Source organism: Salvia hispanica, chromosome 2, assembly GCF_029641045.1.
Source record: "Salvia hispanica isolate PSC_SH4W2 chromosome 2, Shi_PSC_v1, whole genome shotgun sequence".
NCBI lineage: Eukaryota > Viridiplantae > Streptophyta > Magnoliopsida > Lamiales > Lamiaceae > Salvia > Salvia hispanica.
This window is the reverse complement of record NC_142693.1, coordinates 2214576-2228698: the sequence shown is the minus strand read 5'-3', so window position 1 is coordinate 2228698 and position 14123 is coordinate 2214576. Positions and strand designations below refer to the sequence as shown.

The following is a 14123-nucleotide window of genomic DNA, read 5'->3' as shown; positions in this document are numbered from 1 at the left end:
TTCAAGAACAAAGAAATAAAAAATCTTTTCTTGAAACCCAAGTTTCGAAACCCTAGTTGACGCAACTAGGTTTCTTTATCGTCTTCTTCACAATTTCGTGTGCTCTAATCATTCCGATAGGATTCAAATCCTATCACAAGATCAGAAGTTATTAAATTTTTTAACATGCTACCATATTAACATAAATACAAGTAAATATTATAATGTCAATGTCATTTCTAATCAATAATATACAATTAAACCAGTTAAACATATAAACTATTTTTCCTTCATTTGATATGAGATAATTACAAAAATATAATAGGTGTCTAAAAGAGAATCTTCATTGAATATTATTATAATTACATGAAAAATTGTGTGCTTGTGTGAGGGGCACGAGGGTCATTTAATGCCCTTGCATGGATTCTCTCATCTAGACATGTCGTGGAAGATGTCTGTTTTTTTCATTCTTGATAAGAATTTCTTGTCTTAAAATTTTCAACCAATTTGGTGTAATCATTAATTATTATCTTGAGTGATGCTAACTGCTCATATATGACTTTTTAGATCTTTTTTATTTCAATTTTGTTAAATAAAATTGAAAATTTATATATATAAAAAAACTATTGATAAATTGTAAAAATAGAACAATTTAATAGCACCTGAGAATTAATTAGAATTATTAATTTATGCGTATATATTAAAAATGCTTGTGTGGGCAGTCATCAAATTAATGTAACTGTATAGTTTTTCCTTGTATTTTGCGTTAATTTTATTTTTGTTTCTCGGTGGTATAGTATGATATTATAATTTCATTTCATATATAATTTGAGAAAACAAAATAGTAAAATTCATATTCTAAATATTGATCAAAAGTTTCTGGTCAAATGAAATTAAATGACCAAACACAATGAACTGCAATAAAAAACATTTATCTCTCCTACTTAAAATTCAAAAAAAATTAGTAATCAATTTTTCCATGCATGGAAGTTAACAAATCAAGCATCTAAAAATTGTTAGAATCAAGAAGAGACAAGGAAAGAAACTTGGAATCATGTGAAGAACAATTAATGCAATGAGCTTAGGGTTTGTAAAAACCATCAATTTCTATATTAATCTCTCTGGGAATTGGGCTTCATTTTCTTACCTCTTAATTTGATGTCAGGCTCTCATTAATTGCTTTGGTATGCTAATTGTACAATAAAGTTTTGGTCCACGTAATAAGCTTCAATTTTTGGAATCTTGCTAATTTTTTAGTTCTATGTAGTGGACCAGCATTTAATGTGTCTTGCTTGGGAGCTATCAAAATTCCAAAATTTTCTTCATATTTACTCAACCACCATACACCTAAAATTCGATGTTAGTTTGATCGATATTAAAATTCAACTATATTATATTATAGATATATAATATGACAAAAAAAAATGTCATCATTAGATGAAATTGTATGTAGATTAATCAATTTTATCATGTTTATACATTTTTTAAGCAATTTTTTTTAATTTTTTTTTAAAAAATAATTGTAATCGTTGTATCAAGTACTCAGATAAATCTCGTCCATACTCAGTAGTAAGCTAATAATTTCCAATCTTAGATGACAAGAACATGCCTCATTAACTATTTGCATATACACTTAATTATAATCATTTTTAATGATTAGAGTGAAGTTAGTCTAGTTCAAAAAATGTTCTAATGGTTTATATATAATAACTTTGAATTATTTCTTAGCCTTTACTCTATGGACTAAACACTAGCTATTAGGTCAAATTCCTAGATAAAAATATGTCACTGTCGCATTGAAAATGTATCAAACTGATTTTCTCAAATAAGAAAGTATAACTAATAAAGTGGTAAAATAAAATTGACTTTCATTCGTACCACTTTGAGTCTCAAAGTATATTTTAATTATTATTTGTGGTCATTTCGAGAAGTTGAACGACATGAGTAATATTTAAGAAAGAGTTTTCATATCTGTATTAATTATAGTATATCTTAGAAAATCACCCACATAATTAAAAATGTTATCTTCATTTCAGCTCACGACACTTTCACTACAAAGCTGTTCATTTTAATTATCAAGGCAAAGTGAGACTAAAAACAGTTAGATTATCTACCCACCAATACAATAATTAATTAATAATATATTATTAAATTATTAATATATGCAAGAGAACCACATCCAACACGTATAATTGAGTCCTCCAACTTTTAAATTTCTCATGTGCAATAAATATTACTCCCTTTATTTTTTTTTCCTACGTTTCCTATTTTGATTGATTTAATAAGTGTCCTATTTTACTTGTATTTATTTATTTTGGAATTTGACAAAAAAAAATTATCATTTTATGTATGTATTAATTTTTTTTATTCTTTTGATACGTGTAATTAATCTAACAGCCGAAGACAAAAAGGAGAGAACATATTCACACATAAAAGAATGATTAAGTACATGATTGAGATATTAGTAAAGAATACTAAGTGTAAATATTTTATAATTAATTTCATGTGACACATAGTGGAAGTGTGGATGAACACATTAATTATTGTTACCAGAGAAAACTGGCACTTTGTTATGTTCACGTCTTGTTATCAGTTCACAATTAAAACCTTTTCATGTGCAAATAATTTTGGCAATAATAAAAATATAAATTGGGGGAACAATGTGAATATACAGTACACCATTCTTAGTTTCTTACTTGCAGCACTGACAAATCTTACAATTTGGAAATTGTAAGAATTGAATACAAAAAAATCTGGACTAGATAAAAATTTCTAACATTATTTATAAATAGAATATCACATAGAAAAATATTTTTTTATTAAATGATACAGTAACGAAAAAAATGCTCCTATATGGAAAATTTTAATCAATTTATACATGGGTCTAAATTAAAATGGAAGATAAAATAAAATCTCGATAAATACAATTAAGTATAAAATTTAAAACAATAAATTAAGTGCAAAAATCCAGGTTTGACTAAGATTCGATCTAGTTCTGGAAATAGAAGAATCCATGGAATTTTCTAGATATTATTTAATTTGTTTGTCACATCAATGAACCACTGTCACTTCATCGTGAGTCGTTGGAATTGGTTTGGTTGTAAATTGTAGTAGTAATAAATTAAATTAAGAACAAGCAATGTCCTTAGTACTATATGCTTATGAAGATGATAGTAACTTTTTCTAATTATATGGAAGAATACTAAATCACTTGTACAATTGTTATAAGTTTATTACTCCATAAGAAAAAAAATGTTATCACAAAATTTAATGTGAATGGATCTCAATTGCTTGATGCAGTTAACTACGAATACAATTACTCTAAACATATTCAATATAATAAATTTTATGCATTTAACCAACCATAGTAAAAGAACATAATTTGATTTAAAATTTACTCCCATTTAATACCTTTGTATTTTATATGTATATCTAAAGGAAATGTTACGCTACACATATGTCTTATGTCAGCGTCGCTCTTACTTAGTCGGTGTTAATAGTACGTACGAGTATTATTCTTATCTTATAAACAATGTGATATTAAATTAGATAATTGTTAATGAATTCTAAATTGTAAGTAAAAAAAGGGACAAACAACAAAAATCTGATCCGAGAATTAAGTTTAAGTGTAGCTAGCTTACTACTAATTTCCCAGTTATCAATTTTACTAATTTTTAAACAAAAAATGTAGCAGCTTATATACCGATGAAAATGCTAAGCAGTAGAATACAATACAATACAATACAATAAAAATAAAATTTAATTAAAGTATAATTAGGTCGGCTGGCTCTATTTGATTGCATGTGAAAATATAAAATCACCAATAATAAATATTAGTATGAAATAAATAAATAAAAAGGTTAAATAAATTTGTGACCATTGTCTGCATAAATCCCGGGGCCCAGAAACCATTAAAATGAATGTGTGTATTCACATGAATGTTTTGCTTAAACAAACATTCACATTGAGTTAATCTTCACTTTTGGACTAGGCTTTTCTATAGATTTACAAAAGTGTTTTAATTAATATTAATTACATATTTGTATATTTTAAAACTATTAGACATCTAAAGAGGATATGAGACAAAAGATGTTTACTCAAATTGTCAACCAATCAGAGATTTTGGCAGCAGTCAACGTTCACTTTGCTAAATACACACTTCATTTCAATTTACATGGAGCAACCAAAAATCTTTTTATAAAGCAAAATTTCTCTACCCACTGTTCTTTAATTAAAAAATTCTTTTATTTATTTATTTATTAATTATTACTCCCTCCGTCCCCCATTAGGAGTAACACTTTGATTGGACACGGGTTTTAAGAAATATAAAGAAAAATTGGTTGAAAAAGTTAGTGGAATGTGAGACCCACTTTTTTATATTGATTTTATAATAAAATGTGAGTGAAATGCGTTAGTGGAATGTGAGACCTACTTACCATTTATGGTAAAAATGAAGTGTTACTCTTAATTGGAGACGGACCAAAATGGAAATTAGTAACTCTTATTCGGGGACGGAGAGAGTATTAGTATACGAATGTCTTTACAACTTTATATTCCTTTGAAGATATATATTTTATAATTATAAAAAAAAGCCACACACTGATCCTTCTATATTTTAAAGTGATTTGTCATCCATAATTATTCACTCCCTAAGACACTTTATTTCTACTATGATTATATATATGCACGTACAAATAAACACATGTCGGTTGAAGATACACACCAATCACGAGTTTATTTATGTGAAACAAAAAATTGATGTACTATTAGTCAAAAATGTATTCTCAATTTGTTGAAACTAGGACAACATACTATATTTTTGTAAAAAAGACAAAATAATCTGTTCTTCAACCGCAACAATTCACACTACTAGAAACTTTGATTGTTAATCAAAAAAAGAACTCCAAAAAACAATACCTTCCAAGTAAATTTACCGAAATGTCCTCGCCCTTATCTATATAAAGCATTACCTAATTAATATTCCATCTCCTAAGTTCACACTAACACACCCTTTTTCCATTTATAAATACAATTCTAACTCTCTCCCTTTCTCTCTCTCTCTCTTCCCTTCTCATATTTTCCACATCAAATCAATGGGTGGTACCTCGCCGTGCGCCTCGTGCAAGCTCCTCCGCCGCCGCTGCGCCAAAGACTGCGTCTTCGCCCCCTACTTCCCGTCCGACGACCCCCACAAGTTCGCCATTGTCCACAAAGTCTTCGGCGCCTCCAACGTCAGCAAAATGCTTCAGGTAATTATTCGCGAACATCCAAACGGTCAATAATTTTTGAAAAAAAATAGACATTTCAAGTCAAATTAACCAGGGGCGGACGCAGAATTATTCTTTCTAAATTTCATATTTGAAACATTGAAAAAATGTGAAATTTAATAAATGTGAAATTCTTATTTGATAATATTATAAAAAATATCTTAGTAGGGACCTTTGAATGTCCCTAACCACACACTACAATAAACCTTTAATTTTTTTTCGTAACGGTTCAATCTCCCTGTAAAAAATATGTTCGATAAATATATTTATAAAGTTATAAAAATAAATGTAGGAGCTCCCGGTGCACCAGAGGGGGGACGCGGTGAGCAGCCTCGTGTACGAGGCGAACGCGAGGGCGCGGGACCCGGTGTACGGGTGCGTGGGGGCCATATCGTACCTGCAGAGCCAGGTGTCGCAGCTCCAAATGCAGCTGGCGGTGGCGCAGGCCGAGATCGTCTGCATCCAGATGCAGCAAGACCACGAGCAGCAGCAACACAGCCTCAATCAGCTGATGATGGATGAGCACGAGAAGTCGTGCTTTCTGCAAAACAACTTTATCAATTTCTCTAGCGCTGCTAATTCAAATGTCGCTAATGTGAATTACGACTCTTTCAAGAAAGAGTCACTGTACGGACATGACATGGTCTCGTAGTAATTACTTCCATGTCACAAAATAAATTAAATTAGTTTCATGGTTGGTTTTTTCACCTCTATTTTTTTTAAATTTCAATTCTTTATAGATACATCACAACTTATTGAGAATATAATGTGTGAAAATGTGTGAACAAGAGTCAAAATTGTAAATTAGATCAATTTGGTAAAAATGGCATCCAGAGTTTTCAAAAGTCATATTTAGGTAATTCGACGATGAAGCGCAACTCAGTTGGTAAAACGTATCCCCTTCAATGAATAGGTCGAGGGTTCGAGTCAGCACGGGGTAATGAGAAACCATTATTTGATCATCTTTAAAACATAGGCAAGGTCAATTAAGTAGATGATGAGAGCAAGAGGACAATTAGGTACATAATTAATTAAGATGGGTGGCAATTAACAATATGATAACAAGTATGAAAACAAGGGTAAATTCTTAAGTCAACCCTAGCATGTGGAACTCATAAACAAATTACTTAATTAAGCTTAGTTAATATAGATATATTATATTTTTTCAAACATGCAGATTAATATATTATATGAATGAGTACTAAAGGGCGGTGCCAATTTTTTTAAAAAAATTATGAGTTAATGGCATCCAATAATTTTGTAACAATTTGATTTCAAGTATGGGTATGGGTCAAAGTTTTCCATTCTCATAGTAGAAAAAATCCAATTACACATGACATTTTATCAATATATGAGTCTCAAATCCTTTATTCTTTCATACTTATAAATTTGTACAATTATATACTAATAAAGTAGTTAATCAATTGTGCTACGGCATATATGATTGAGATGTCTAATAAAAGTTAAAAAGAATTAAATTAAGAAACTATTTTGTGTGTGTGTAAATAGCTTGGTTCACGTGGGATTCAAGAAGGTGCTCAGTTCATGGACTCCTATATTTTAATATTCAACGACATATTTCACTTTCTTCACCAATTACACGTCTAATCAGCTGCTAATTGTTGAGAGAAAATCTTAATTAGTCAATTAATATAATGGGAGTTTGTTTAATTTAGAACTCTCCTACTTTCCACTCACTTCCTTTTTTGTCTCATTCTTGTGGTTTCGAATTGCTACAGAATTAGGACATAGTTTTGGGGATTTATTAGGTGAAAATAATTTGCAGCCAGAAATAGTAAATGGATGAGATAGTTAATTTATTAGTATTATATTTATTATAATTGATATAAATAATTTGAATATAGTGTAGGAAAAATAAATGAACTTGTGCCTCATTAATCTAATGTAAAAATAAATGTAAAAAATAAAAATAAAATCTCAAAACGACATTATTTAATGTCTTCTTCTTTAGTATTTATTTATTTATTATTATTATTTTTTGCATACTAAGGCAGACATTGAATATGACCCATTAGTAAATATTATTGATATTGATATTGAAATTTATAAATTTTTTTTTGGAAAGTTATGATATTGCTGCGTAGCTTTATTATTGTGCTCATTGTTTTTTTGTTTTATTAGAGCAATTACAATTATTTAAGCTTGTAGTATACGGCCTCAACTTTTATGAAGAATTCGAGGAAATGAGCATTATAGGAAAGGGCAAAAATTGGGTCAAAGTGAATTAAAAAGTAGTATAAGATTAAAATCATGGAAATTTCTGATAGAAGACAAACAAGAAAACATTTGTGCAACCTCGAATTTTGCAGATTCCCTTTTGAAAATAGAAGAATGGATGAATTTAAATCCATTTCTGATTTGAGGGCTCGAGGCCAATATATGCTTCCAAAATCTTTGTTTCATCCTCTTAAAATTATTTGAATATAGTGTAGGAAAAATAAATGAGCTTATGCCTCATTAATGATGATCCATCACCTAGTTTCAAATAACAAAATTAATATAAAAACATCACTTTAAAGTGTTGAATCAAATCAAATAGATATACTCCCCCTAGATGGCGAAAGTCCAGTAGCCGAAAAGCATCACTAGCTTACGCTCTGACCCGAGTAGCATGGGACAAGTGGAATCCCGTGTGAATCAGCAAGGACCACCTTGCAAGGCTAAATACTCCTGGGTGACCGATAGCGAAGTAGTACCGTGAGGGAAGGGTGAAAAGAACCCCCATCGGGGAGTGAAATAGAACATGAAACCGTAAGCTCCCAAGCAGTGGGAGAGGCCAGGGCTCTGACCGCGTGCCTGTTGAAGAATGAGCCGGCGACTCATAGGCAGTGGCTTGGTTAAGGGAACCCACCGGAGCCGTAGCGAAAGCGAGTCTTCATAGGGCAATTGTCACTGCCTATGGACCCAGGTCTTCGCAAAATGTTGAAAATATTTGACTCGACGTGAGTTTTAAAAATTGAGTGGAAAAAGTTTGTGGAATGTAGGCCGCACATGTATATATTAGTGTTATAATAGAATGTGAGTGTAATGAGTTAGTGGAAAGTGTAGTCTATTTAACAAAAATGGAAAAAAATAAAGTGGACTGCATTTCATAGACGGACTGAAATGACAAAATTGGACAACATTTCACGGACATAGGGAGTATAAAACTAAAATACATAGAGTTAACGTGGCGGGAATGTAATCAAACGCAAACTCTAAATATTGTACCAACTTCCAAACTATGATCTGGACTGTTAGAAAATGTTGACATGGTAACAAAATAGTAGCAACAGAAAATGTCAACACTGTGTCATGATATTTTCTGTTGCTACTATTTTATCATCTGTTGACATTTTCTAACGATCCAGATTATAGTTTGGAGTTCGTACAATATATGAATTTGCATTTTATTACTACCCTAATATGGCCCTTAGCATGCAACAAACATTTCTTAAAAAAATGCTTACTTATTTTAAAGTATAATAACAACTAAAATATAAAAAGAACATGTCCCATTTATGACCTCTATTTTGCATATACGGTTATGTCCAAATTTTTGCCTATTACTGTAAAATAGCATAATTTATTACAAACTTAATAGTTTTATATAAATATCTATATATAAATATCTCTTATAATTCAAAATATTTTCGATAAATGAGTATAATGAATAAAATTTTGTAACTTAAAATTGCTGTTGTAATTGGGCTCATTGAAAAAAAAAAAGAATTGGGCTTTCCGCAAGATTTTCCTCCGCCATTACAGGCCTTCCAATTTCCTCTGCTTCCATCTCCCAAATTCCCCGCGACTTCTCGATTTCAACGAGATTCATCGCCAGATGCTCGGATTTCGATAGGAGCTGTCGTTTTGCCAGATTCGGAGAGGAAAATGAGAATCGGCGGTGCACGATTTCTCGTTCTGGTATTTGCGGCGGCGATTCTCCACCGCGTCGCCGCCGCGTCGTCGCTGTGTGAGCTCAATGTCGAGGAAAACAACAACGTCTACTACTACAGCCTGGTCGCGCCGGTTCGTGATTTTCCGCACGGGATATTGAGTGAAGATGGGTAATTTTCCTGAATTAATTAATTCTTCTTTTGATTGATTTATAGCTGTTGCTGTGGTTAATTTGAAATATTTTCTGGCAATCTCGCCGCTAGAAGTCTCCATCGACATATGCTGTTAATCATGAGAATGCATGTTGTTTAGCTGAATTAGGGAATTTGGAGAATGGTTGAGTTTAAAATTTTGAGATGTAATTTTATAGGTGAAAATTAGGAAATTTGAAGTGGTGTGTGATGTAATGCTCATGGTTGCTTGTATATTAATTTATGTACTCTTCCATTTAGTGTAGATAGAGAATCTCTTATTGAATAGGACTCTTCGTTGAATTGTACAGCGAAAATATACAAGTTTTGATGTTTTCCTCTTTTTTTTCTTTACTTTTTGGGGGTGATTTAGGTATTATAAGGTGGCTGCAAATGGGACCGTGGTTTGGTTTCAGGTTGGCTCCATCAGGTTACTATTTTAGATTACTTTTCCATTCAGTAAAGCTACCACATATAAGTTGTATAGTTGGTTTTCATTTTGTTCTGGGTGCTGAGTTAATGAGATACTTTTACTCAATTTAATAGATTTTTATGTATATAATTTTCACTGTTGACTTGGAGCAGCTTTGTGACACAATGATATTCAACCATGATCCTCCTATGTGCGTTGGGTGTAAGGTAATGACTTCTTTTAAGCAGCACCATTTCACAAGAATTTTAATTTCAAATATGGTAACAATTTTCAGGAAGTAGTTAATTTAATTTTATGTATTGGTCTCAATTGCATGATTTATATTGCTGAAGTAATTTGTTAAACAGAATATGGTTTCCGGGATGCAAATTTTTGCTGCAAGTTATATGAGTTGGGATAGCAGGATAGCTATAGTGCTTTAGGGGATTTAAAGATGGGATTGGCTATAGAACTAATAATTGCTTTAGCACGTTGCCAATTGCCAACTTTGAAACTTTTTATTAAAAATTCCAGCTGATATGAATTTGAGAACACTGGACCATCAACATGATTGATCGATTAGGTTGGGTGCCTTATTATCTAAAAATGGAAGTAAGAAAGCAATAAGTTTGAGTTAACTTTTGATGTGTGAATTCCTTTACTTCTGTAGGACTGTGGTGGTCAATCACACTGTGGTATGGGTTGCAGTGCACTTGTTTCTAGCAAGATAGAAGGTTAGTACTTACTACTACATTTATGTTATCCAACAGAACTATGATCAAAAGTCATATAGATGATTGTCAAGTTGTTAAAAGTGATAGATTAAAATTGAGCAGTGAATTTACGTAGGATCTTTCTTTTTGTTAAATGAAAAGGGTTCTAGAGAGTGTGCATGGATGGAGGAATTTTTTATCTCTGGCGTATATATAGTCTGGTCCATCAGGTGTTCTTCTAGGATTAGGCATTGGCTTAGATTATAGGTATATGAATTCGTCGAATAATTATGGATCTGACTTATACTTTTGACCTTTACCAACTCATTGTTTTAATAATTACATTAGATTTCTCTTAGAGGACGATGTTGTGATTCATTCATTTTTTTGAGGTAATTTAAATGTTTATTTGAAACCTTAAGGGGAAATATTATTCGTTCCCTCTTCTTTAGTGCATTCCATTTGCTTTTATTACCTTCAACTTTTGAAATTCTGTTGCTTAATACAACTAATGTGTGGCATAGACACTGCCATATAAGGAAGTGCTAAGTTAATTTATTCCAGAAAATCAAATATACTGCAGGTTATCCTGTTTGTACAAGTCTTGGTCAGCCTTCAAGCACACTCATTGATGTCCTTGGTAAGTTGTTCTCGTTAATTTTTAAAACAGAGTCACATTGATTCGACAATTCTTGCCTTTTGCGTTAGAATCCACAACTGGCTATCACGTTTATGTATTTCATGTTTATGATTCTTAGTACAAAATTTTGTCTTATGGTTCCACTTTATGGCAGATAAGAAGAGTCCTGAAAAAGGTATAATTGTTAAGATGACAAAAAGTGGCGAGAAGCGTAACTGTTCGCTCTCTGTATCAGTTATATGTAATTCAAAAGGAGTTCAAGTATGATGTAGTTCTTATAGTGATTCATCTTGTTCCATCATGCTACTATCAGGTTTAGTATTTTTTTTTACTAATTGGCCATATTGCTGTTTTTCAGGGTCCTCAGATGTTGGAGAGTGTTGGTGTATGTGATTATGTAAGTCCTTGATATCTTGTCAAGTCTCAGTCTTTCCTGACCACCTTCTTTTTATGTTTCTGTAAATAAACATATTTCTGTAAAGTTTAGTTTTTATTTAGATTAGTGTGCCTACTTTCAGCTTTTTGTTCTAGAAAAATGTACCTAACTTTGTTTTCTCTTAAAAAAACCCCTCAACTATATGAAAAGTTTGATTTAAGTTCTGCCAGACATAATTCGGGTATGAAATGATGAGTCACATTGTTGGTTCTTAAGTGAATTATAGCTTAATGTGGGTTTTATTGATTAATCATCTTTTGTGAATTAACTCTTCAAGTCAGCTTTCAGAACATCAATAACAGTTTAATTTCTCTGTGCATTATAAATTTAATAAAATATGCTAATTCCTCTTATGTTTGAAATTTCCTATTTTGATGGTAAGGATATCATATGCAAAATTCCCTTTCTCTCTGAAACAATTGACTTTTACATCTAGAAACTTTAGCATTATTTCTTCATATAGAGAAGGTCCGATGGTGTTTTGGTTTCTATGATCTTTTCCTCATACCGTTGGTAGGATGAATACAATGGAGCATTGTGTGTCTTCAAAGTATCATCTTGCAACCATAGATATTGCATTAGCAATGCTATGAATATTACAGATGACTCTTTTTTTTATTAAACACAATGTTTTTGATGTTACAGTGGTCTGAGATAGTTTGACTCTAAAATAAATGGATTTTGTTTTATAACTTTTATTAATTTAAACTGCCAGAACACAGAGCTAAAGCATCCATTAGGTTGTGCCAGGACTATATCCTCTAATGGAAATGGAATGGGCTGGTTTGGTACGTTCATCATCATGTAAGTTCATTTGAAGCGGGTGAGAACCACTATCACTTTTGCATCCTTTGTTTGCAAAAAGATCATTTCTTTTTTTTTTTTTTTGTAGAATCTTGTGCCTCTTTGGATCTTACTTATTGGCTGGTGCGGTGTACCGGTATTTCTTCCTGCATGTTCGTGGAATAGATGTATGCAGACCCTCTATCCTTTTCTATGCCATTTATAATTTTAATATATTTTTTTTATTATTGATCATAATAGGTGTTGTATATTTTTGGGTTAATCATGTTTTGTATGGCCAACTTTAACCACTTTAACATATATCCTAGTCCTGTGCTTTCTCCTCAAAAACCCCTCAACTTTTGATTTATGTCCTGCTTGACATAATCTGGCAACAAAACGATGAGTTAGCTCACCTGGCCTAGTTTTAGGTGAGTGAGTTACAGTTTGATTGCGGCGAATTTTGTTTTTATATATGAATTGACTTTTTCCTGAAATTGAGTATTTTAAATAAAAACATAAAAGTTGGGGGCATAAAACATGATTAACCAAAAATCCACCTAAGAACCTAAAGAGTTGACTCATTATTCCATTGCGGGGCCACTAGAAAATGGCTCTAGGCTTAAAGTGCATTTTAAAACCGTGCTTCAATTGTTCCATGATCATGTTTTTGTACGAATTAGAGAAGAATCTTGATCTCGTTATGAAGATCTCTATATGTTAATATTTAGAATGCCACTAAGTACAAGGCTTTGGTGCTCCACATTGTCTTCATGCTATGGCCTCTTTCAACCTGCAAAGTATTTTTCATGAATTCGAAGAAACATAATCTATTCATGGAGCCATGCTTTTTTTTTTCTTCAGTTGCATCACTGTGATTTGATAAATCTGTCGATTGCGATTTTCAGGTAATTCCCAACCTGGAGTTGTGGGCTAGCTTGCCACACAGAATACAGGTACATCCAATTTGACAATCATGCTTTATCCCTTCCGTCATTATACACTTTCTGCCTACGTAACTATAAGGGGAGATGACTTCCGTATCTCTTCTAACTCCCCACCTTATTGTCTGCAGAATACGTACCACTCTTTGATTCGGAGATTCACAGGACCTTCACAAGTACACAGGAGCTCGTATTCTCCTGTCGATTTCTGAGCTGAATCATTCCTTGTCACTGCTGCGAAGCTGAACTTTTGAGAGCACAAGAGCTCCACGGCTGAGGGTTATTTACGTCCGCCTATATTTCCGCGAGAGATCTGCACATTGCTTGTGCAAAAGATGATTTAATTCTTGCTCAAGTTGTCACATTTTTTTACAGATGATGTGTAGCATCTTGAGTATTGTCTGTTGTTGGTAGTCTCTTTTGAAAATAGATGGTCTTAGTTTATTAATGAAATCTTTGTTTATCAACTTTGCTTTCATCTACCTGTTTTGTTAGTTTAGAAGGATGCTACAACTTATTTTCAACTTGTACTTATTTTAGTGAAATTTATATTTGTAGGAGTCTTTTATAGTTATAACTTTACATTGATTTCCAATTTGAATTGATAAAGAAATTCACGAAATTTGGGACAAAATCACAACTACTGATGTTGAAGTTTCACCAAGAAAGCATAGTTACTCCCCACCAAATTCTTACCAAAACCATTCATATAAATATAACATTTTATATAAGTTTATCTATCTTGTTTTTCCAAACACATACTTAATCAATTACATGGCCCATGAGTGAAGAAAATGATTTATCGTCTTTCCACTATAACACTTGTATTTGAAGCCAAGCAAAGTTGGATGGCTTTCCATT

The 14123-nt window shown here is 31.9% G+C and overlaps 2 protein-coding genes across 2 annotated transcripts; both read left to right on the top strand.

The window, feature by feature from the left end:
• Nucleotides 1-4983: 4983 nt before the first annotated feature.
• Nucleotides 4984-5938, top strand: LOC125200987 (LOB domain-containing protein 12-like). Its single transcript, XM_048098841.2, has 2 exons — nucleotides 4984-5228; nucleotides 5539-5938. The coding sequence occupies exons 1-2, from the start codon at nucleotides 5073-5075 to the stop codon at nucleotides 5896-5898; spliced, it is 516 nt and encodes a 171-aa protein (XP_047954798.1). The 5' UTR covers nucleotides 4984-5072; the 3' UTR covers nucleotides 5899-5938.
• A 3045-nt stretch (nucleotides 5939-8983) lies between these two features.
• LOC125200986 (autophagy-like protein) lies at nucleotides 8984-13729 on the top strand. The gene is made up of 11 exons (XM_048098839.2): nucleotides 8984-9313; nucleotides 9708-9750; nucleotides 9920-9973; nucleotides 10417-10480; nucleotides 11043-11099; nucleotides 11254-11360; nucleotides 11458-11496; nucleotides 12251-12339; nucleotides 12428-12506; nucleotides 13227-13274; nucleotides 13394-13729. Exons 1-11 carry the CDS (start codon nucleotides 9138-9140, stop codon nucleotides 13472-13474), a joined length of 837 nt encoding a protein of 278 aa, XP_047954796.1. The 5' UTR covers nucleotides 8984-9137; the 3' UTR covers nucleotides 13475-13729.
• Nucleotides 13730-14123: the final 394 nt, after the last annotated feature.